The 22,731-nt window shown below is 39.0% G+C and overlaps 1 protein-coding gene across 3 annotated transcripts in view; it reads left to right on the forward strand.

Annotated features, from left to right (window-relative positions):
• The window catches only part of RUNX2 (RUNX family transcription factor 2), a 126,485-nt gene that overhangs the window by 49,116 nt on the left and 54,638 nt on the right, over nucleotides 1-22,731 (forward strand). For 2 of the 3 annotated variants that reach the window (XM_045542081.1, XM_045542082.1), the window contains exon 4: nucleotides 21,795-21,968. The exons of the other annotated variant lie outside the window; for it this stretch is intronic. In XM_045542081.1, the coding sequence (XP_045398037.1) occupies nucleotides 21,795-21,968 (174 nt within the window). The remainder of the gene's footprint in view (nucleotides 1-21,794; nucleotides 21,969-22,731) is intronic. 3 annotated transcript variants of the gene reach the window in all.

The following is a 22,731-nucleotide window of genomic DNA, read 5'->3' on the forward strand; positions in this document are numbered from 1 at the left end:
ATAGCAAGAATTTGGAGCAAAATTAAACCAATATTCAAACATTGTAGAGAAAGTGGATTAAGTGCCTCTTTTTCATTGAATTCTGAAATGTGCAGATAAAATCAACTTTGAAGTCAATCAGGATGCCCTTGCAATTTCCCTGTTTTCTCCCTTTATTCAAAAACCTCAAAACCACTATGGGTAATTCCTTCAAGATCTCCTTCTAAAACATGCAGTCTAAAGAGTAAGCAAGATTTCCAAGAACTGAAAGCTTTCAACTTTTTTGAGCATCCCTCTCCAGTGACATGAGCTAGGAAAGCCCAGTGCTTACTCCACCCACCTTTCATCTCTTAACTGGAGGAGCATGAAGCATTTGTGCAGTCTTTCCTGCCACGGCTTCATTTTCTGTCATCTTAACTCCATCACCAATCCTCAGCCTCCTAACAATATCCGTATGAAAGAAATCAGACCCCTTCGACAATGAAAAACACATTTAAGCTACTGCACACCACCATTGCCACTGGAAAAGTAGGTATTATTTCTTCTGTCAATCCAACTGGCAATGTGTAGTTTTCATGGTTGTGTTTTCCTATATTAAATAATTAGTCAAACCATAAGTGCTAATCAACACAAGTATTATTATTGTTTAGGATGATGAGAAACCTAACAGTTCTTTGCTTATAATTTTTTTCTGAGGTAGGAAGTATTTGTCTTTGAATGTAGACACCATGTAAAGTGATCCAAGAAAATGATACGGCCAAATGACATGATTAATTTTCATTACTTTCTTTCCATCTCTCGCCTGAGATGCATTTGAGCCTTGCCCAGACCACAGCTTGATAGAAAAAAAGCCCAGACTTTGGATGAATCAGTCAATTAAAAACCAGATCTTCTTGTAGTTTGAGAGACACAATGGAATATAAAGATGTACTCTGCCTTCAAAAATTTTACATAGGGCCATGAAGTTTAGAAATATCTACCAGAGGAGATTACAAAGAATTATATGATAAATGTCACATGAATGATACAGATAAGAGTACCACCAATTTTGGGTATGAGGTCATTGTGGACCGTGATACTCAGGAAAAGCCACCTGGCCTCCATCTGAGTCCAAGATTGTCCTTTGATCAGATTGTTGTTTCTTTGGTACCCAAAATACTTCTCTTGGTCTCTCTGAGCTATTCCCTTGGGGCTGAGAAACTGTGCCTTCCGTGGCACCATGTTGGACATTAAAATGTCTCACTTCCAGGCTTGTTTTCCTTCATAATGTATTTCTTTGAAGACATGCCCAAAATTCTAACATTTGTTAGATCAGGACTCTGGCAGATCCTGTGACTTTTGGGAGGGCAAAAAGTTTCCACAGAAATTAAACTGATTCATTTCAACCCACTCCCTCTACCACCCTGTCCCAGGGAAATTTTTGTAGACTTTGCACATTCAAGTCCCAAAATTTGAGATTTAACAAAAGCTTCCATGGTAATGGTACTGTAGTAATTATAATGGTATAGCTTTTCAGTTTGGCCGGTTAGAGCCAAGGATGAAAGAAAGCCAACCCAGGAGCCATCCTGGGACCTGGACACTTGGAAGTTGGGAATGGGGATGGGAAATTACTCCTACATTTCTTCCCATTCCTTTTAGCAGAAGTGTCTCAGTTTTTCAATTGGTAGAGTGATGCCCACTCATTAGCTTCACCAGATTTGTTACATCAAAAAGCAGGTCCAGAACAAAGGAGTTCTTGGTTGTAAGGAGTATATATGGCTTCCATACAAAGTGCTAGTGTTTGGGTGCCATTTATGGATCTCAATCAGAGAATTGGTCTGTTTTTAAATTCCTCAAAAGCAGTGTGTTCTGTGCATATTTTTTTTTGTGTGTAGTATAGAACCCAAGCAGTATTTACACTCCTTACCCCAGGCATCTTCAAAGCTATTTAGATTAAATAGAATAGTCAAGAAGATGCTGCCCTATTATTCCATTAAAATTGGAAATGAGGTTTTCTCTATTGATGGCTGATTTTCCTGGCTTACCTTCCTTTTCTCTATGGAGCTCTGATTTTTTACTTTCAAGGACATACAGTAGAGACTGGTCTTCTTTCTTTAATAGAGCTCTGTTCTTGTTTTATTGTTTTAGCCAGTATGCTATCGAAGTTAAACTTTGGTACTGTTAGTGTTTTAAGAAAATAAATCTGATAAATGAAGGTAAGTAAAAAAAATTTTTTTTTTTATTTTAAGAAAATTCATCCAAAACTTGTTTGGCAACATAGTTCTCATGCATGAGTAGGCCATTTCCAGTTGTTTCTGTTTTTAAGAAATTTCAAGATTTTTAGTTTGTTTTTCATTTAAACATGCCCCTGGATTGTTAAAAACGGACAAACAAAAGAAAGCCTTAGTGTTGGCTGGTACGAAAACTAGATGTAAAAGTATTACCAGAAATGAAAGTGAGCAGGGGGCTTTCTCTACCCAATCAGTAAGGAGACGTGAGAAACAGCAAAAATGAAAAACAAAACTTAAATCTGGGTGTCAGCAACAAAGGTAAAATTTCAGTCAGATGTGTATGATTTTGAAATTCTGCTCCCTTCTCCCCAAAAAAAGAACAACCTTAGATTTTCTCCCATTTTGCCAAGTATTCCCTCGTAGGCTTTCGATTCGTTCTACAGGCCACACACACACAGGAGCAGGGCTGTCTGTCACACAACCCAGATGCCCAGCTGTGGAAGATATTCTTTCAGCAGCATCCGTCTGTTTCTTGGCAAGACTTTTAGGCAGTCTAAAGAAAACAGTCCTGGAGCAGCCTTTGGACCTGCCTTGCGGTTAATACTGTGCCGGCTTGTATCTGGTTCCTGCTTTGACCTTGTGGGCCTGGACACTTTCCTTACAATCTTTGTCTCTGTCTCTCTCTTTTAGAGAATATTTGTGATTTTTGGTTCAATTTAGTGAAACTCCTGTGGACATACAGAGAAACTTTACTTTTTTTCGTTGTTCCTGTACCGATTCAAGAAAGGTGGGTGGGTTTTGGAAAGCAAAGATCTTACGGGAGGAAAAGAGGATCTTTTTGCAATACACCAAGTATGTTGGCAAAATGAAAAAGTTTTCAACAGTTCATTTTCAAACCTGATGGTCTTTAGTAGTCTGAATGGGAGAGCTAGTTCATTTCATAGCCAGCTACTGTAATAAAATTCAGATTCAGGGGCAACCTGGAGTAGGTTAGCATAATCTGTTCTTAAGGGAATATTCTTAGGCTTAAAGGGTGGTCTTCTTTGAAAGAACTATTTAATAGCTGTATTCTTTGGTTTAAATCTTTATTTTTACAGCGTTTGTATTGCTCAGCCTTTGTGCTGAAGGGATTTTATTTTCCTATTCTCTTGATTATTTTAAGGTTAGCAGTTGAATGTTGCTACAATTTACACAAGGGAGTGGTTCCCTATTCTCACACCCCCCAGCTCCACCCTCCCCCCAAGTCCTCCCACCTGACAATCATGTCTGAAGTAATTTCCCAGCAGTGATGTTGACCTTGGGAGATGTTGTGTTTCCAGTTCTTGGTGTGTGTTTTTTTTGCTCTGTGTGTGTGTGTGTATGTTTGTGTGTATATTTGCCTTAATATCTAATGGATAATTAGTTGTTGCTTAACTTGGGAGTCCTGTTCATCTCTCTCCTTTTCCATGACCCATTCAGATAATCAACATGCGGTAGTCAAAGGTGGGGGAGTGCCTTATGCATGACGACAGGTGCTAATCTTGAAGGAAATTTACTTTGCATTCCACCCATTAAGGGTACAGTACATAAAAATGGCTAATGTCTCTTTGGAGGTGTCAGCGGGCATGTGTGGGACCACACAGAATGGGTTTCACTGAAAGTAATAGAGTGAAATTGTCTGCATAATTATTTTCGTTGGATTGAGAATCAGCAGCCCTCTTTGGGTTCAGGAAATAAACCTCTGTTAAAACCATATGGCACTATTCTCAGAAGAGATGTTATTACAGGGCCACTTCCCTCTGAAATTTTGAGTCAGGAGTTCTTGAAAGGAGTCACATATGTGTGAGAATGAACATCAAGTTTTCTTCCTTAGGCGTATTGTGAAAGTCAGATGTTTTCTTTTCTTTTTCACAAATGCCACCATGGTCACCAGGTATAAGGTCCTGGGAAGAAGCAGGCTGAGCTGCCAGCAGTGCAGCCACTTCAGGTATAAATGTTTGAATTATTATCTGGGCCAAAGGGTTTTGTTTTTAAAAGAAAAGAAAAATTGCCCTTAATCCAGTGAAATGTGATTTGTCAACACTGAAAACACATCTTAAAGTCAGGATAATTACATTTTGTCTGTCCAAATCCTTACTGCAGATTCATTTGATTTTTTTCCCCCTTTGCCCAACATCAGTGGCTATAAAACTTTCCTCTGAACTAGTTGTCACAGTGCTAGTGTGCCCCTAGAGCTAGGTATATTGGAATAAAAGTTAAAGTGAGTAAGAGTGCAGTTGGTATAATGGCTAGGGAATATTTGGGGATCAACTAAGTTAGGAAAATATATTAAAAATACCCACAATATTTTTATATTGTATATTTGTAGTTAAGTACACACTATACTGTGTACATGGTGATGAATCACTGTGGATTTCATCTTTTTTGAGGGACTAGGCAGTCTTCCTGTTTAGTCTTTGCTGTAGAAGGAATATAAGCAAACCATTGATATTTGTTCATGTCTGTTAATAAGCCTGGAATCTTATCAGCATCTGTAGAGCTTAAAGTCTGGCTGTTGGTAATACTAGGAAGTTGAAATGTCTCTTTGAGCGTCAGACTCTCAGTGAGTACTTAATAGACATCAAGTTCAGCTTTTCATTTCCTGTCCTAGAGGAAGAAGGCTAGATAACCTATGACTATGAATGGTTAAGAAGACTTTTTCTATTGCTGTAGGTGTTTTTGTAGTGAGAACTGGTTTGCACTAGGTAGAATGGTTGCTAACATATAGATCCTTCAGTCACTGACCACATTCTGGATTCAATCATTTATTTATTCGACAAACACTAATTGGGTACCTACCTGATGCACTTTGAAAAGGGCCGTGGGAATTGAGAGATGACTTAATCATCTCTGGCCCATCACATGGTCCAGAAAGAAGCTTGGTCTAATTTAGGAGATAAGGGATGGATATTAATGACTGTGATTGTGTGACAGAAAGTGATAGAAAATGAGAAAGGACACAAGAAAGTGGTAGCTGAAGTGACACAGAGGTTCAGAAACAGTTTTACTTCTATTTGGGAGGTGGAGGGAAGGTTTTATTGAAGTCAAAGCATTTGAGCTGAATCTTGAAGATTTCTAATTTGGCTTTTTGGTAGAGATTCTTTGATATCGAATTCCAGGTAGATAGATGGTGACTTTTAGAAGACTAACACCATATGTCTATTACTTTTATGATGGAAAAAAACCCTCCATCTTGTCCCTGGCTCCACTTGCAAGTCTACTGATGGAAGTTATGATATGGGAATATAATATTGCCTGCCTTGGTACTTTGGCTTAGGTGGTTCCTTCTACCTCAACTATCATCTGCTCGTTTTTCTATTAATCTTCTATTAATCTAAGGCCTATTCAACATTCAGGGTCACATACCCCTTACTAGAGCTGCACCAGTACAAATGTGATAATGCCTTTCACATTGTAGATATTCAGTTGAATATACTTCATTTGAACAGAGTAGATCAGGTAATTGAATGAATCTTCTTAATACAGGGGTCCCCAACCTTTTCCACTGACCTGTGGGGGAGGTGGGGATGGTTTCAGAATGAGTCAAGCACGTTACATTTATTGTGCAGTCAAACCTCTCTGCTGATAATCTGTATTTGCAGCCGCTCCCCAGCACTAGCATCACCACCTCAGCTCCACCTCAGATCATCAGGCATTAGATTCTCATAAGGAGCTCACAACCTAGATCCCTCACATGCGCAGTTTACAATAGGGTTGGTGTTCCTGTGACAATCTAATGCCAGCAGATCTGATGGGGCGGAGCTTCTGCGGTGACTCCAGCGATGGGGAGTGGCTGTAAATACAGATGAAGTTGCGCTTCCTCAGCCTGCGGCTCACCTCTTGCTGTGCACTGCACCACCTTCCTACGTTTCATGGAAGACAATTTTTCCATGCACCAGGGATAGGGGGTTGGAGGTGGGGGCGGCGGAGCTCTGCGGCCTGGTCCCTAACTGGCCGGGGACAGAGAAGGGGGGGGAGTGGGGAGGGCGAGGCAGTGGCAGGTTGAGGACCACAGTCTTAATATATACTGAAGTTTGTTTTCAGATTAGTGTTAAGAAATAAAAATTTATACTGTGAACTAGTACATAACATTATAGACCAACCTTGAGCCTAAATTTGAATTAATAGAAAATAAGGCCATTACAAAATCAGTAGAGGAGATAGTCATGTTTTTTCAAGGGACACTGTAAATTGCTCTAGATTTTAGCAACCTCTGGTGTTCAGATTTCATATAGGGAAAAAGAAGAGGTCTAAAAATCTTTAGGCCAATTTGGTGGCTCGAACTTTCTTTTCAGAGTCTTTTATATGTGTTTATTAGTTAAGTTTGCAGCTCTGCAAATGATACCACTCATCCTATTTGCATTGGATCCCTTCCATACCTCTATTCATAACAGATATATTCTTTTCTTTTATCTCCATATACATTTTTTAGGGTTTGTTGCTTTCGGATAGACTACAAGAGTGAGAATGTGAAAAGGGATAAGGTGGAGAAGAGGGGATTGAGTCTATTCTATTTTGTTTCCACATTTCTCTCAAACTAATCGGAGTGGCAAATGGTAGGATAAGAAGTGGTCAGAGATACTGCCGCATGAGATTCAGGGAGCCTTTGGGGAGGAACCTTGCTCAGAAGAAATGCTGGGGAGGATGGTTAACTTTAAAGGTATTTGCTGTCACTTCATGTTTTCTTTTGCTCTCCCTCAGTTTTCATGCTGACTCTGATGTTGGCATTGCCAATGTAATGTTTAGGCCAGAACACATTTTGCTTACTCTCTGACCTGTGCACGTGGTAGGTACGGAGCCACAGTCCGACTTGTGACTTGGCCCAGGAAGGACTGATTGCCATGCATTTGGGAGGCCTTTTAGGCCAGGTATTTCTCCCATTTGGTTAAAATAACATGACTAAGATTGAACTCAGAAGACACCGTGCATGCTTATCACCACCTGTTAGAAGTATTCTTATATAGATATGTCCAGGAAGCCATTAGAAATATGAGTCTGAAGTTCAGGAGAGACTGGAGATGCATTTTTGGTAGTCACAAGAACTTGAAGCCATTGGTGCTGATGAGGTCACTTGGGGAATGGGTATGGAATGAATGGACAAGAGTTTTATTGTTGTGGCCAAATTAACTTTGTGTCCTTGACCTGAAACAGAAGGTTCTCTTTCTAAGCTCTCCTGGGCCCCTAAAGCAGCAGAAGAGCAGATTCAGAACCATTTCAGTGGCTACTCCATGGGTTGTCTCTACCACCAGCTCTTCCTTCTCTTCCTAGATTTCTTTACTGGCTCCTCTTCTTTGCCTAACCTCCTAAAATGTTTGTGCTTCTTAAGGTGCCCTTTTAGATACTTTTCCCCACTCATTCTGTATCCATTACCTGAGTGTCCTCATTTACACCATTAGCTTTATGTTCCTGTGACTACTGAAAATGTATCTCCAGCCTCTTCTGAACTTCAGACTTGTGTTTCTAGTTTGCTTCCTGAGCGTCTGCACTTCAGTATGTCCCATGGGTACGTCAAACTCATGTACAACACAACATTAGGGATTCCCCACCTCCACTTCAAGCGAACTTCTCCGCCCAAACATGAACCTCCTTCAGTTTCCCAGTTCTGAGTGTCCTGCAGTTCACCCTGTTGACCAGACCAGAAACTTGAGACTCACCCTCTCTGTCTTACTTCTTACATCTAATCTATTCCACTGTACTGTTGTCTCTGTCTCTATTCTATGTCTTAAATTCATTCCCTCATATCTGTTAGCAATGTTTTTGCTTACTTCACTCTCTCAGTATTTATCTCCTGACCTATAATATAAAAATAATTTTCTAACTCCATTACCTTCTCAACCTATCTTCCCCCATAAGTAAAGTGGTCTTCCTAAACTATAAACCAACTCATGGCACATCCTTGCTTAAAATACTTCAGTGGCTCCCTGTTATTTGCAGGATGAAATTCAGACTTTGTGGGGTAGTGATAAGGCCTTTTAGCATCTGATCTGCCCAGCTGCCTTCCTCCCACAGCCCTGTGGCTGAGCTCCAGCTAGGCCGAATTGCTTCACTCTGTACTTTCTTATCTCTGTGTCTTTGCACCTGCTGTTCCTTCTGGTTGGAATGTCATTTTCTTCTGCATTTGTTTGACCACATTCTACTCATTCTTTAAGTCTCCTCAAATGTCATCTCCTCTGAGAGCCCTCCTTGACTGCTCTCGGAAGTTTAGTATTTAATCTTCCTTCCCCTTTAGTTGCCTGTTCATACCTCGATTACGCTGTTTATCACACTGCTGTAATTATTTGTTTTTATGATGCCTCTTAGTATAGTGAGAACCCCCTAGTTTAGCATAGTTCATGGTACATAATAAGTGCTTAGGAAATTTTAATTGGTAAATGAACGATATATTTGCATAGTGGTTTTACCTGTATAGGACATTTTAACCTCTATTATATTTCATCCTGATGATATTCCTGGGAGGCAGATACTTTGATCCTCATTTGACAGGTGAGAAAGTTTGAGTCATAGGAGGAAGTTGAGTCATAGAGATGACAGGTTATTTGTCTAGAGCCTCATAACCAAGTTAGTGGCAAAACTAGGAATAGACTCTCAAGTTTTCCCACTTCTTGTGTCGTCAGGCCCAAATTTAGATATAGGATTCTAAATTTTTTAGTCAAACATTGCCTTGGTCTTTTAACTATTTCATTAAGTTCACTAATTGTGTGTAAGAGTGTATGTGTGTGTGTATGTGTGTGTGTGTGTAACCCATAATGATAGGTGAGGAATCCATAGCATTATTGATTCTTAGAATTGGAAGTTAGGTGGTCTGTTGTTTTACAGATGAGAAAATGCTGTACCTGAAAAGCTCTTGACTTGCCATTAGTGGCAGAACCAATGTCTCCTTTCAGGCACATGTTTTCTTTCTTACTACATTTTGGGCAATCAGTTCCATAGGACAGAGTTTCACTATTGAATCTCAAGGGCTGTTAGGATTTGTTGAACCTAATTTAGGTCAGTTAATTCTTGGGAAGAGCCTATTCTCTGAGCAGAAAGAATTTCTGAGAACATTCTCAATGAAAAGTCCATGAAAGAGATAGGACCTAGAAGAGAATTAAACGATGCTGTTCTTTCAGTGATTATGCCACTTTTCCAGATTGTGTTACCTCTTTTCCAGTGAGTTTCATAGATTCTTGAACATGTACCATTTTGGAAAAAAAACAAAGGTATCTACTTAGGCTGAAGGATGAGAACTTCATATTGCAAGGAAACCTATGTTCAGTGATCAAAAGGGTTTTTGGTGTCATGGTGCAAATAGAGTATGAGAGAATAGCATCCCTAATTACCTGGAAAGAGACATGGAACTCATGTTACTAGTATCATGTTCCTTTGACTGGATTCCCTCTCTGTACATAAATGTGTATGCATGTAACAGAGATAATATAAATTTATAACCGTATATAGGTATGTATATGTGGAAAGGGCAATACTTCGTACGTTTCACATGGACAAAAGAAAGAAATTCCACCAAACAGTCATTACTGATCAAATAATTCAGTATGAAGCTAGTGGACAGAAATTGTGAAACAATACTATACTTGCTTTTAAAAAACAAAAAAAGTTTTTAATTTTAATCACTTGAAGGTTTTTAAAAACTGTTAACCCACACCAACCCACTTCATTTGGCTTGAAAATAATGCACTTTTCTAATCTGTTGTGCCTTGAAAAAAGGATAAAACTTGCTATCTTCTTATTCCATTTAACACTACTTTAGATTCCCTTTTATATAACAATAACTTGATCCTACTCAAAATACTTGGCACCTTTAGTGACAGAGTGGAATGTAAGAACGCTTTAGCAGATCTGAATGTGAGTAAACTCCAGTAGTTTTGGAATGAAGAGGTAGTTTTCAGTTCCTTATTCAGAGTTCACAGAAGATAAGAATACTAGGATTAACACAATGGACTCCTTTCATTACACATGGCTGAATATAGCAATTATCTGTCTATCAAGCCTAGTAAATTGTGCAACAGCATTAAGGAAGGGTAGATGGATAGGTGGATAAATGCTATTCCATTGGAAAAAGGTGCTGATATATGAGGTAATCCTTTGAGTTTAACTTGTAAAAACTGTTTTATTTTGGAGTTTATATCATGTTACCCTTGCAGCTTAGAGAGAGATGATTTTTTTTTTATTGTTGACTGCATTTTTCAGTTCCTTACCCATCTGAATTTTATTAGAGGGGTTATTTCAAAGACATCTCTTGTTTAATCATGTTTAAACAATCTGTTTAAGACCTGTTGTGTAGATATAAACACAATGGTCCTTTAATGTAGTAAAACAGACTTCTGACAGACATAGCACATAACAGACATCCATCCATTATTGCTTAAGCTGCTGTTCCTTCCATGCCTGACCTGAAAGGATAACCACAGAGCTCAGCCAACAGCATTTGCTAGTTAGAAGACACTGACATAGGCCTATGCGCCATATTAATGTCTAGCAAGCAGAGAATTGCAGAGCAGCATACAATTGGAGAGGCCTTAGACTAGATTAAAACTAAGTACCTTAAATCTGTTTTAATGGCTGTGTTTACATCTCCTTCTTCTTCATTCCTTTAAAAAGTAATCAGGTTTTGCAAGCGTTAAGAAAACCCTCTGCTTGCCAGCTGGACCAGGTCCAGTTTAAGCAAGACATTCCCTCCCACCCCCTTTTTTCTGTCTTTTTCTTTTTTCTTCCTCTATGATCTTCACTGCCATTCAGCACAGCAAGACAAGGCTGCAGGAGCTGGCTGACTTTTTCCTTGGTTATTACTTTTTAACATTTTCTTCCTGCTACAGAAATGAGAAAATTGAGAATGATGTTCTGCTGCTGTAGCAGCGGATGTCAAGAGAGGAGCCCTTTGCACTTTTTAATTCTATGCAGTATTTCTCTTTGCTTAAAACTCTCTCTCTGTTTTTCTGTCTCTGTCTGTCTGTTTCTCTGTCTATGTCTGTCTCTTATAACATATGCACAAAACCGTAAAAATGAAAGAGAAACAGAGAGGATCACATGCTAAGGAAATTGAGCCAGGATCCAGGAATTGCGTGACAGTCTGTTTGTAGGCGAGTTGTCATTGTACCCTTTGAAGAATAATGCCATCCATGTTTAGCTGGATTGGCAAATAAACAGTGATGCTTTTTGTTCAACTGTGGAAGCTACCATTTCTATTGCTAAAAACATTACCATTAAAAAAATGCTTTACATCTCTCAGTGGGTCTCTGTGAGTGCTAGTAACACAAAGAACTATGGTGTGTGTGAACATATGATAGTCAAGAAAGGTAAAGAAAATGTTTTTGGAACTAAAACACTTAAGTTTTACTAAGTTTTGGAAGTAAAGTGTAGACATAGAGAAAGAGATCTTTTGTTCATTTCCCAGAAAGTGAAGAGAGAGATGAAGATTCAGATGGCCCAGTATGGTTGTGGAAGTTGAGTTGTAATTAGTAGGAGAACAACATGTGTTTTGATAAAACGTAGCTGGAAAAACTGGGTATCATGTAATAACATCTCTGAAGTAAGCTTCTATACTTTCTCTTAATGTGTTCTTTTGGTCTCTTTTCTTTTTTTTCTTTCCTTCTGTGGAAGTCTGGTATGTGAAAAAGAGTGTTAAGACAGGTTAGGGGACTGTCTCCCAGTGTCACTGCCCAGTTCCATGACTTCAAGCAAGTCACATTATTTTTCTGGGCGTTGATTACTTTTCTAAAATGAAGAATCTGGTCTGGTGAAATACATATTCTCTTCCAGCTCTGAAAAATACGAATTCATGTAATTTTGCTTTGAATGGGAGTTACAAGCCAAAGAAGCATCCTTTGGAAACAAAAAGCCAACAAAGTCAAGAGTAGCAGGTTTGAAACAAAAAAGAATCAGAGAATCTGGAGATATAAGAGGCACAGTAGGTTAGAGATGTATTAGGACGTGGGAGACGGGCTACGGTGAAGTCAGCCAGGTTTCTGGTTAGCTCTTTTTTCCCTGCCTGCAAAAAGTATTACTCATATCTCTTCTTTATATTTCCATGATGCTTTCATCTCGTCTTTCTTTAAATTTTCTTAATCCTTTTTCTCTTCTTATCTCCTATGAGTTTCTTTTTCTTTAAATGTCTTGAGTTTTTTGAGTCTATTGTTTTAAGAAAAGGGATTGTATTTTAAGTGCGTGTTTAATAGAATTTATTCCCTGATGTGGGATGATATTAGCATAGCCTGACTGATAGCAATTTCCTTTCTTCCAGATACTGTATGCTTTGATTATTGTGATTAGCTATAGCCCAAAATCCAAAAGTTATAAAGGAATTTGCATTTATATACATGGAAATTAATATTACACAATTTTTTCATTTGTGTATATATTTATTGAAAGATCTTGAATTCTTTAACCTTTAGAAGCCTAAATGTTTTAATTTATTATTTTATTTTTTTGAGATAGAGTCTTGCTCTGTTGCCTGGGCTAGAGTGAAATGGTGTCATTTTAACTCACTGCAACCTCAGACTCCTGGGCTCAAGGGATTCTCCTGCCTCAACCTTGAGAGTAACTGGGACCACAGGTGCATGCCACCATACCTGACTAATTTTTCTATTTTTTGTAGAGATGGGGTTTTGTGATGTTGTCCAGGCTGGTCTAAAACTCCTGGCCTCAAACGATCCTCTGGCCTCAGCCTCCCAAAGTGCTGGGATTACAGGAGTGAGCCAACACACCTAGCCTAGAAGGCTAAATTTTGGAAGAGCCAGGCTTTCAATTCTCTCTTGCACACATCTTATTGTATTTAAAAAATGACTACATATGAGATTGGAAGAGTGAACTTTTTTGTCACTATACTAAACTGGTGCCTTTTATTATTAAAAGAAAACAAAATGAGCTTTTAACCTTTTTTTTTTCTGTAAACTGGAGTTCCTAGAATATTTCTGTGGAGTCTATGGCTTAAGTATGTAATTATGTCTCTTGAGTAGATTATATTTTCCTTCCCATAATTATGTTTTACCCAAGAGACTGGAAAGACTTCAGATCTCTCTTGGGTGAAATTGTTCTTCCTCTCTTCCCTCTTCATAAACTCTGAATCCTACATGCCCGACTCTGTTCAAGGGCTGACAGGGGGCTCTTGAAGATATGTGGTAGTGATTATGAGTTTTTTCCCTTTAGAAATTGGTTTATATATTAAGAGGGGCCCTTAGAGAGAAGCTCTGCTAGCTCATTTTTGAAATGCCATCAGAGAAGAATCTCCTGGAAGGAGATTTGTTTATGATCTGTGGTCCTCTGTCTGAAGCCACACACTAACATTGCTCCAGGGCTGCCTCCTCTCATGAGGTGTCCTGTGTCATATTGCATGGCTTTTAATTTCCAGTGGCTCAGAGGGGCTAGAGGCCTTAAACATGAAGACAGTTTTTTAGTCCATTTCATTATTCTAGTCCAGAAATAGTTTTGACCTGAACCAGACAGCATACTGCCTAGGAAAAAAGATGACTCAGCAGCCTTTCCCAGCAAAGATTATAGACTCATCAATTTTACTGTGGGAAATGTTTCCCAATAACCAGCTTTTTTCCTCCTCCTCTCTGTCTTTTACTGGACAAAAGGAGAGATAATTTTAAATTTATCTGTGTTGCTATTGATTAATTCAACAAGCATTTGTTGTGTGCCTTCTCTGTACCTAGGCTCTAAGTCTGGGCTAGACTTAAAACATGACACCCATCCTCAAGGGGTTCACAATCAAGTCTAGGAATATCTAAGATAATAGAGTTTGAAATTTTGTGTAAATATTTTATGTTAATTCATGATATATTAATGCTTGCTGAATGCCTACTGCACCTAAGTGTAACCACGTGTCGTAGACAAAAAACCGTTGTACTGCTCTCAGCTTGCTGAGATAGAAACCAGAGGGGTCACCAAAGGCCCTTGAGACAGAAAATACCAGAACAATGTGATGACCAAGTTGAGACTGGGAAGGAATTTTGCCAAATGGAGTTGATGGGGAGAGGGTGTTCCAAGTGGAGGGGGTGGCCTGGGCAAAGGCACAGGGCCTCCTTGAAGACTCGTGGGTAGACCAGCGTGAGCAGAGCACAGACTAGGAGCAGTGCAGTTGTAGCCATCGGAAATGATGACAACACACATTGGGACCATATTTTCCAGGTCCTTGTTTTCTGGGCTCAGGGGTTTCTATTTAATTCAGTAGACAATGGAAGGAAGACAACTGTAAGGTTTTGAGCAGGTAAATGACATGAATGTTAGGGTTTGGGGGCAGAAAGAATTTTAGAAGTTAAACTTTCATTTTTGGTAAGTGAAGAAACTAAGGCCCATAGGGTCCCATTAAATCCCCTCCTGTGCTCATACAGCTAGTTGGTGCCCTTTCAAATATGCCAGGCTGCTGCTCTGTTATATTAGCCATAGGCCAGAGGTTAGACATGGTTTTAGCAGGGGCCCATTCCTATAGTTGAATGGATGATGGGGTCTAGGAAAGGAAGGGGCAGAAATATACCTAAGCTGGATTTTGAGTCTGTGAGACTAGAAATGCATGATAATGGAAATAAGGAAATCAGAGGAGAAGCTGGTTAAAACTGTTTATGGTGGGTATGGAGGCAAAGGGCTTAACTAAACAGTACAAGAGGGTGGGTAGGTCTTTGATTTCCAGTCTTTCATAAGCCACCAGTGAAGTGTAGTCATCTGAATGTAAACAGAACAGAGTTCCATTTTTCTCAATAGTATTTCCATTTTCAAATATATGTAGGAATGCAAAAAATTAGGGTTTTTAATCTAGGGCCGCAATAGTTATAAAGTATTTGGATCAGAACTTTGCATGGCTTCCCTGAGAATTTACCTGAGTCTGTGTAATCTTTCCTGTTATATTGCTTTTGCTGGAAACCACCAACTGAACTGCCTAAGATACAGTAAGGCTCATCCTTAGTAGTAGAATTCCAAATAATTTCATCTGGACTTGAATTATGACTTTAAAATTGGTCAACCTGTTCCCTAATCCCTCCCTACAAACACTCCTTCATGTACCATTTTCAGGATTGAGAGATGAGAACTGAAGGGCCTCATTATTTTTTTTCCAGAACTGCTGTGGAATAGCAGCTCTGTTGACATAAAACCAATTTTCTATGAAAAATAGTAATTCTGATGCAAGTCCTCTCCTCTGTTCCTTTTTACTCTAAGGATTATTGTCACAGCATTCTTAATCTGTTACATCCTGTGGCTTGAGCCCTAGAGTATTGGACCAGATCTCATTCTGTCATACATTTGGTGACAGCAAAATTAGCTAATGTCTCCCCAGCCACCCCCTTCTCCAGGGAAGCCTGAATGCATGGCGGATGGTACTCATGGGCTGCCAGAGTATCATTTTATTGGTCAGAATAGCTTTCTTTAAAGGGCATATTCCCATACATATTTATTGCGTAGCTTAAAAGAATTAATATGTAGTATAAGGCTGGCAGTATCAAGTGAATTGAAGAATGGTGTGCCCCTGTTTAGATCGATACCACATATGATTCAGCATCATCTTGTCTCGCAAGATATTTATTATCACGGTTCTGTCATTTTTCCCTCCAGCTAATTTCTCTCCTTCCTTCTCTTCTTACCAAAATCCTAGTCAGCCTTCCAGGACACACATAATGTTCTCATCATTGAGGGTTTCTTCTTTGCTTTCAATCGAAATCGATTGCTCTCCTGTACTTCCTACAGCACTTTACTATGTTTTTTAACTTTTTATTATGAAAAATTTAAAACATATATGAAAATAGAGATTATATTTAATAAATTCCTATCATCACCTTCTTTTTTGCTGTATTTACTTCATCTGTTATTTTTGCTGAAATATTTTAAAGCAAATATCAGACATTATGACATTTAACCCTTAAATATATGCTTGCCCTCATAAAAAATAAGAACATTTTCTTACATAATTATAAAAAGTACCACTCCTTAATATTTTAAAAGAGTGTGTGTATTCACGTTTCCTCAGCTGATCCCCAACCATGACATTTCAGTGATTATCCTCACCACAGCCTGTCTTCAGTTATATTTAATTACTTGCCTTTCTTCTCCACTACACTGTGAACTCCTTGAGGGCAAGGAAATCACCTTACGTATTTTTCTCTCCCTTGCTCCTTACAATACCTACTGAGACTTCATGTAGCAGATTATCCAGTACACACTAACTGACCCAGATACGGACATGGTACTGATTCCTTATTGATGCTCTGTTGCAGATCTTCCTTCAAACTTTATTTTATTGAAAAATATATCTTTATGACATCTAGGATACTAATAGATAATCTAATAAGTGAGTGTTTAAAACCAATTAAAAATGCTACTATAAAAAGATAAGTTGCCAAAGATCATCCCCTAGTGATCAGCAGAATGACTCTGCTGTGCCCTGTTAGGGTGGACCTGACATTACATGGTGCATTTGTCATGAAAGGTGCCTTGTTTTGTTTTTTTGTAAGTACATTTTGGCACCCTTTAGGAGGAGTGGTCTAACTGGTACAGTGCATCATGTTGTGGGTATCGTGTGTAGGGGGTGAGGTTCTGGCTGGGGGACCATGTAGCACTCCAAAGTTGCGAAGCATTTCTCAAGCAACTTTTATAAAAATGGGAAAAGTAGGTCACATCACAGAGGCAAGTTCATTTTTGTAGCTCACAGACTACATTTTCATAGTCTTCATGTACCAGTTTCAGATGTGTGAGTTTTGAAAGCAGAAATTATAATAGTAATATTACTAACTTTCATTGTGGGTAGGGAACAATGGGCCGATTAGCTAGCCTATGACTTAGTGACTTAACAGTTCCTCATACGTCTTTGCTCTAAGGATGTGTGAATGCTGTGACCTTTTGATCATGCTTTCTTCTTGTGCCCCTGAATTTATTGCAACAAAAGTCATATTCAGCCAAACACACTCAACTTTTTGAAAGGAATATTTTCTGAAAACTACTTTTTTCTTTTCTATTTTAAATTCATTTTTAATCATTTCCCCTGAATGACTGCGGCTGAACTATTATGATCTATAATAAACTGGTTGGCAATGGGAGAGAAAAGAGCCCTGGAACAGCAATCAGGAAACCTGAGATTTAGTGCTGCCCCTAACTATGTGACTTTGGGCAAGTCCTGTCCCCTCTCAGGGACTCGGGGTCTTCATCCTCAAGAGAAGTACATTGCTCTAAAATTTAGAGTCAAAGAAAGCAAGTTTTTGCTTAAATGAATGTGCTTCAGTAAGATTTCATAGGAAGCACCCATAAAGGCTTATCTCTAAAGAAGGGCTTTTCCCCCTAGAATCACTACATTGCCAAATAAAAAGGGATGAGGTTTTTTTGGGGGGGAAAGATAGTGTTGTAATATGGAATCCTGGCCCAGAAAAATTTCTTTCAATCAAGGCTTTTATGTAAAAGAGAACATTTATTTATTCATATATTTTGTAAATATTCATTGAGTACCTGCTGTATGGAAGGCCCTGAACTAGGTTGTGAGATGACAGCTGTAAACAAGACAGAGCACTCATTCCCATGCGACTTATAGTCTTGTAGGAGAGACAAAGATACACAAGATAATTATAGATTGCTGTAAAGGAAATAAAGAAAGGATATGCTCAACAGGTTGGCAACGTACTTTGGTTATGGGAGGCAGGCAAGGCCTCTTCTAGGAGGTGGTGTTTACCCTGAGGTCTAAGGGATAAAAAAGAGTGGGTCATACATAGAATCAGGGGAAGAGTGTTTCAGAAATGTGGAAAGGTCCAGGATGGGAAACTGAAAAGGAGACAATTTGTCAGATGTCCAGAGAGAGTTAGGGTTTTAGACTAAGGTGTGCCGGTAGAAATCGAGAAAATTCAGTAGATTTGAGACGCGGAGTTGAGACGGACTTAGTAATGGATTGAATGTGGAGAGTGAGGGATAAGGAGAAATTAAGGAAAATGCCTAGGTTTTTGGACTAAGCAACTGAGTGGCTAGTGTTGTTTACTGAGATGGGGGACTATTAGGGAGGAATAGGGTTTTTTGGAGGGAAAAATCAAGAATTCTTTCTTGAATATACTACATTTAAGATACCATTGAGACATGCTAGGGAAGATGTCAAGTAGTCAGTGGGACACGCAAACCTGGAACTCAGGACAGAGGTCAGGGCTCCACCCAAGAATGGGGAGTCATTGGTGTGAATAGGTGGCCTTTAGTGCATGAGACTGAGATCATCTTGGGCAATGGTTCTCAATTCTGGCTACACATTGGATCATGTGATGTGCTCTTAAAAAATAACTTTTCCCCAGGTCCTGCCATCAGAATTTCTGATTTAATTGAGCCTATGTGGGGCCTGGACATCCATATATTTCGAAGCTCCCTAGGACATTTGCTTATCCAGCCAGAGTGGAAGGACCATTGGCTGTAGGGAGAAAGTGCAGCTAGAGAAGAGCATCCAGGACTGAGCTTTACATAGAGTGTCAATATAACAGAAGAGTTTTCCATTCTTCATACCCTGCTCCTGCTTGGAAGATCTACTCTTTGGCCCTTTAGATGAGGTTCAGTCCTCTCTGTACCATGGCAGAGTACCTTGTCCTTGATTTAGTCAATGTGTCTTTTGTCTCCTGTGTTCTTGATTTCTGAAGGAATTGCTTGAGTGCTGAGGATTTAAGTACATCTTCTTTCAGCCCATCGTTCGAGTGTTACCCTGATGTGGTTTAGTGATAGTGGGTGTTTGTCATGGTTGAAAGATGAAGAACCTGTTTGGCTTTTGCTCTTCAACGTACTGTAAGAATTTTGTTGTGGTTGTGTGGTGGCTATGAAGGGGCAGATATCTACAAGGAAAAATGCATATTTTTTTGTGTGTATATATATATATATATATGTGTGTGTGTGTGTGTGTGTATGTATATATACATACACCCAGATAGATATACACACACAGAGAGATAGATGGTCCCTCAAATAATCTAAGGTGCCTATAGATACTTGGGTTCTCCCCTTGAAGATAATTTCAAGAAGGTCATTGAGGCTTTTAAAATTTCACCTGCTCTTAAATTTTTCACACTTACCAAGTGTGAAAGCTATTCCAAGTCCTTTATTCTTGCCTACAACATCCTATTACTCCTGAAAGCACTGGGCTAAGAGAGAATACAAATGTATTCACACATGCACCCACTGAGCTCACGTCTTACGCAGTCTCCATGAAAACCTAATGCAAAGGCTGTAGAAAGCAGAGGCAAAGCTTATTAAATTTTCTTGTGACCCATGGCCCACATAAAGTTCCAGTGTATAAAGGAACCATGCAAGATCATGTAGCCCTCCCCTTAGTCCTCAGGGAACCTGCCATTCCAAAAATATGGCCTATCAAAAAAAATAACTTCCACGGACAGTTCCATAAGCTTCCTTGTTAATGTTTACAGCTGTATCAACACCACACCAATAGTTTTGTGCGTGTGTATGAGGAACAGAGTCCATGGATCTAACTGTGACAGGTACTATATAATTCCCTAATTGTGAAACTAGTTAGACCCAGTGATGGAAGTTTGGTGAGTTAGGCTACGGCCATTTGTTTAAGGTAATGGTGAGTTATTAACTTTGTAATTGAATCCTTGCTGCTATGTTGAAAACCAGCCTTGGCACCTCACTGGGCTTAGTTAGTTCTTAGGTGTCTCACTATGTATGATCTGGATATTTTCAGTCCTCCATAGCAGCTGGGTTGGGGAAGGAAGAGAAAGTTAGAATGCCAGCATTGATGGTGCCACGTGATGAGTGGAAAGCTCTGTCAGCTGGGTCTAGGACTACAGCCTTGTCCAGGCTGAGCCCGTCAAAAGCTGATGACCACAGTCTAGTTGTTCTACCTGTGCAGGCCTTCATCACTTCATCTACGAACACCTTACTTGCCAGGGTCAAGGAGCTGTTTTGGGCCATCTCTAAATGTCATTTAGGGCTAAAATCTATTTGTAATTTGGATAAAAAACTATAAATGGTGGGGAAAACAACCGTTAACAGTGAATTTCCCTAGTTTTTTCCTGATTATTTTTCTCCTAGGTCTAATCCCTCTGTTATAGCAGATTCCCAAAACTTGCACTGGCAGGAAATAGGGTGGTGGGTGCATTTCAGTTAATGGACCTAGTTGGAACATGTTTGACCGTGGAGACAGCTATACTCATATTACCAAGCCTTGGCTTCCTGTCTGTTTTCTTTGGGCTGGGTAGGCAATGAAAAAGGAGACAGGAAAATACATTTTGGGGCAAATAAAATAAGGAATTTGTCTTATGAAGGCAGCTTATAGTTTGGAAATTCTAATGTTCAAGTTAACCCTCTCCTGATACATTTCTCTTGTCCAGCATTAAGTGGAACATGAGGTGTTTGCAATACCCATAGAGTAGTGAAGAGCTCCCAGTTCTTGAAGGCTTTTAATAATCCTCCTTCGAGTTTTTTTTTTTCTTTTATGGATAATAATGCTATATCCCTGTTTTTTTCTTTAAAGGGAAGATTCTTAATCCAGTCATCATCTTAATAGCTCTTCTTTGAATCAGCTTCGGCCACTTAATAATTTTACTAAAATATTGGGGCAACATTGTAGGGCCTCGCTGGTATGGAATATGGAGGAAGGAACCCACAGTATATTTCTGTTTATGTGTTAGGCATTGTGTTTTTCCATCACAGCACTACTCTACAGATTTGTACTTAACTACTTTGCACCTAGATTCAAATGTTTTTCTCTTATGCTTGTTGTACCAAGACACTACTGTACTCCTTTGTTAAGAATGATTTGATGATTTTTAAGAAGTCTTAGTACTTTGGGTATATTTTAATTTCCATATATTTTTAATTCCAGAATTTCCTTAGGTTTTAGGCTTGAATAAACCAGAAGAGAGGTTCTTTTTTTTTCCCCAAATAATGTATTGTCACATTCACATGTTTACTCAGAGAGTATTTTTTAGTTTCTTTTACAAAACCTCAGTCATAGTTTTAAAATAAAAAAAACATTCTCTCTGATGTAACAGAGTTTATTATATGCTTTCCAGCTTTGGCATATCACAAAATACTCAGATTCCGCCTGAGAATTTGAATTTCCTTGCTTACATTTCTGGGTTTTAAAATTTTTTTAAAAAAAAATCTCTTATAGGGTTTCTAGTTTTGAGCTTTAATTTTTCAGAAAAGGGTCTCAGTAAGGGATAGTTGCAACATTAAAAAAAGTCACTACAGTCATCATGGAAATTTCTCTTTGACAAATGTGTTTGTGTTTCTGCCCCAGCTTTGTGACATCAGTATACCTATCATGCGTGGACTCCTGAACTTTCAGAGGAGGTTTCTTCCATCTTGAAACAAGCAAACGCTCCCCAGTACATACTCACCTTTCCAGTTTTTCACTGAGAGGGCAGAGGAGGTGCCTAGTGTCTGGCCTCAGAGTTGCCTTGGGACCTTAAGCTCTCCATATCCAGAACAGAGCTAGGAATGCTTGCCACCAGATAATGCTTATAAAGCGATTTGAAATGGAAGGCATTATGTAGATGCATCATTATAAATATCAGTATTGATAATTCCTTGGTTTAAACTCCCAGTATGTATGTTCACATATCTATTTAGCATGGTCAATTGTTCAGCTAATTAATATGCTTTTATTTTATGATTTGCTGTTTCCAGGGCACAGACAGAAGCTTGATGACTCTAAACCTAGTTTGTTCTCTGACCGCCTCAGTGATTTAGGGCGCATTCCTCATCCCAGTATGAGAGTAGGTGTCCCGCCTCAGAACCCACGGCCCTCCCTGAACTCTGCACCAAGTCCTTTTAATCCACAAGGACAGAGTCAGATTACAGGTAAGACAGACTCATAGGTTTCACTTGCACAGACGCTGGCAGGCTGGGGGTGAGGGGCTACCACATGAGATGTGTTCATGTGAGCACTCCTGCAGCTGTGAAACAGCTTGTTATTGAAGAATCAAGACTTGAAGATACTGATTTCTTTGATATTCAATAATTTTGGGATAAAATTTTGGGGGGAATTTCTAGTAATGCTGAACTCTGCAGCAATGTCAGCCTACACATTGGTGGAATGGTAATAACTATGCACTTTGGGAGAATGTTATAAGTTTCTATATTGTATGCAGGTGGTGCATCACACCCTGACTATTAGAAAATTAGTGTTATTGTCTCAGATTTGGGCTTAAATTTCTTACGTGTATAACTGTTTCATTAAGTTTGCTTGAAAATTGCCCAGGGCTAACAGGAAGCCTTGATTGGAAGTTATAAGGCAAGGTCAGCGAGTGGCTGATTGGGCAGACAGAATTCATTTCTGATTCACATTTAGCTCCAGTTCCTAATTCAACAACATTTCTCTCTATACATTCTAGTAAGCTGCTTCCTTTACCTTTCTTCTTAGAAATTAACATCAGCATTATATTACAGAGTAATCATTCACGTTTGATGCGTTAAGATCCCCAACTCTTTTCTTTTTGCCCCATTTTGCAAAAACAGATCTTATTTTAGGATAGTTTGATTGCTCTTAGGTTATGATGACAAGAGAGAGTGTTAATTATTATAGCTCTTTAATTTGCAGATCAAAAGTTTTGAGAGAAGAAAG

The sequence above is a fragment of the Lemur catta genome, chromosome 2 (genome assembly GCF_020740605.2).
Source record: "Lemur catta isolate mLemCat1 chromosome 2, mLemCat1.pri, whole genome shotgun sequence".
Lineage (NCBI taxonomy): Eukaryota > Metazoa > Chordata > Mammalia > Primates > Lemuridae > Lemur > Lemur catta.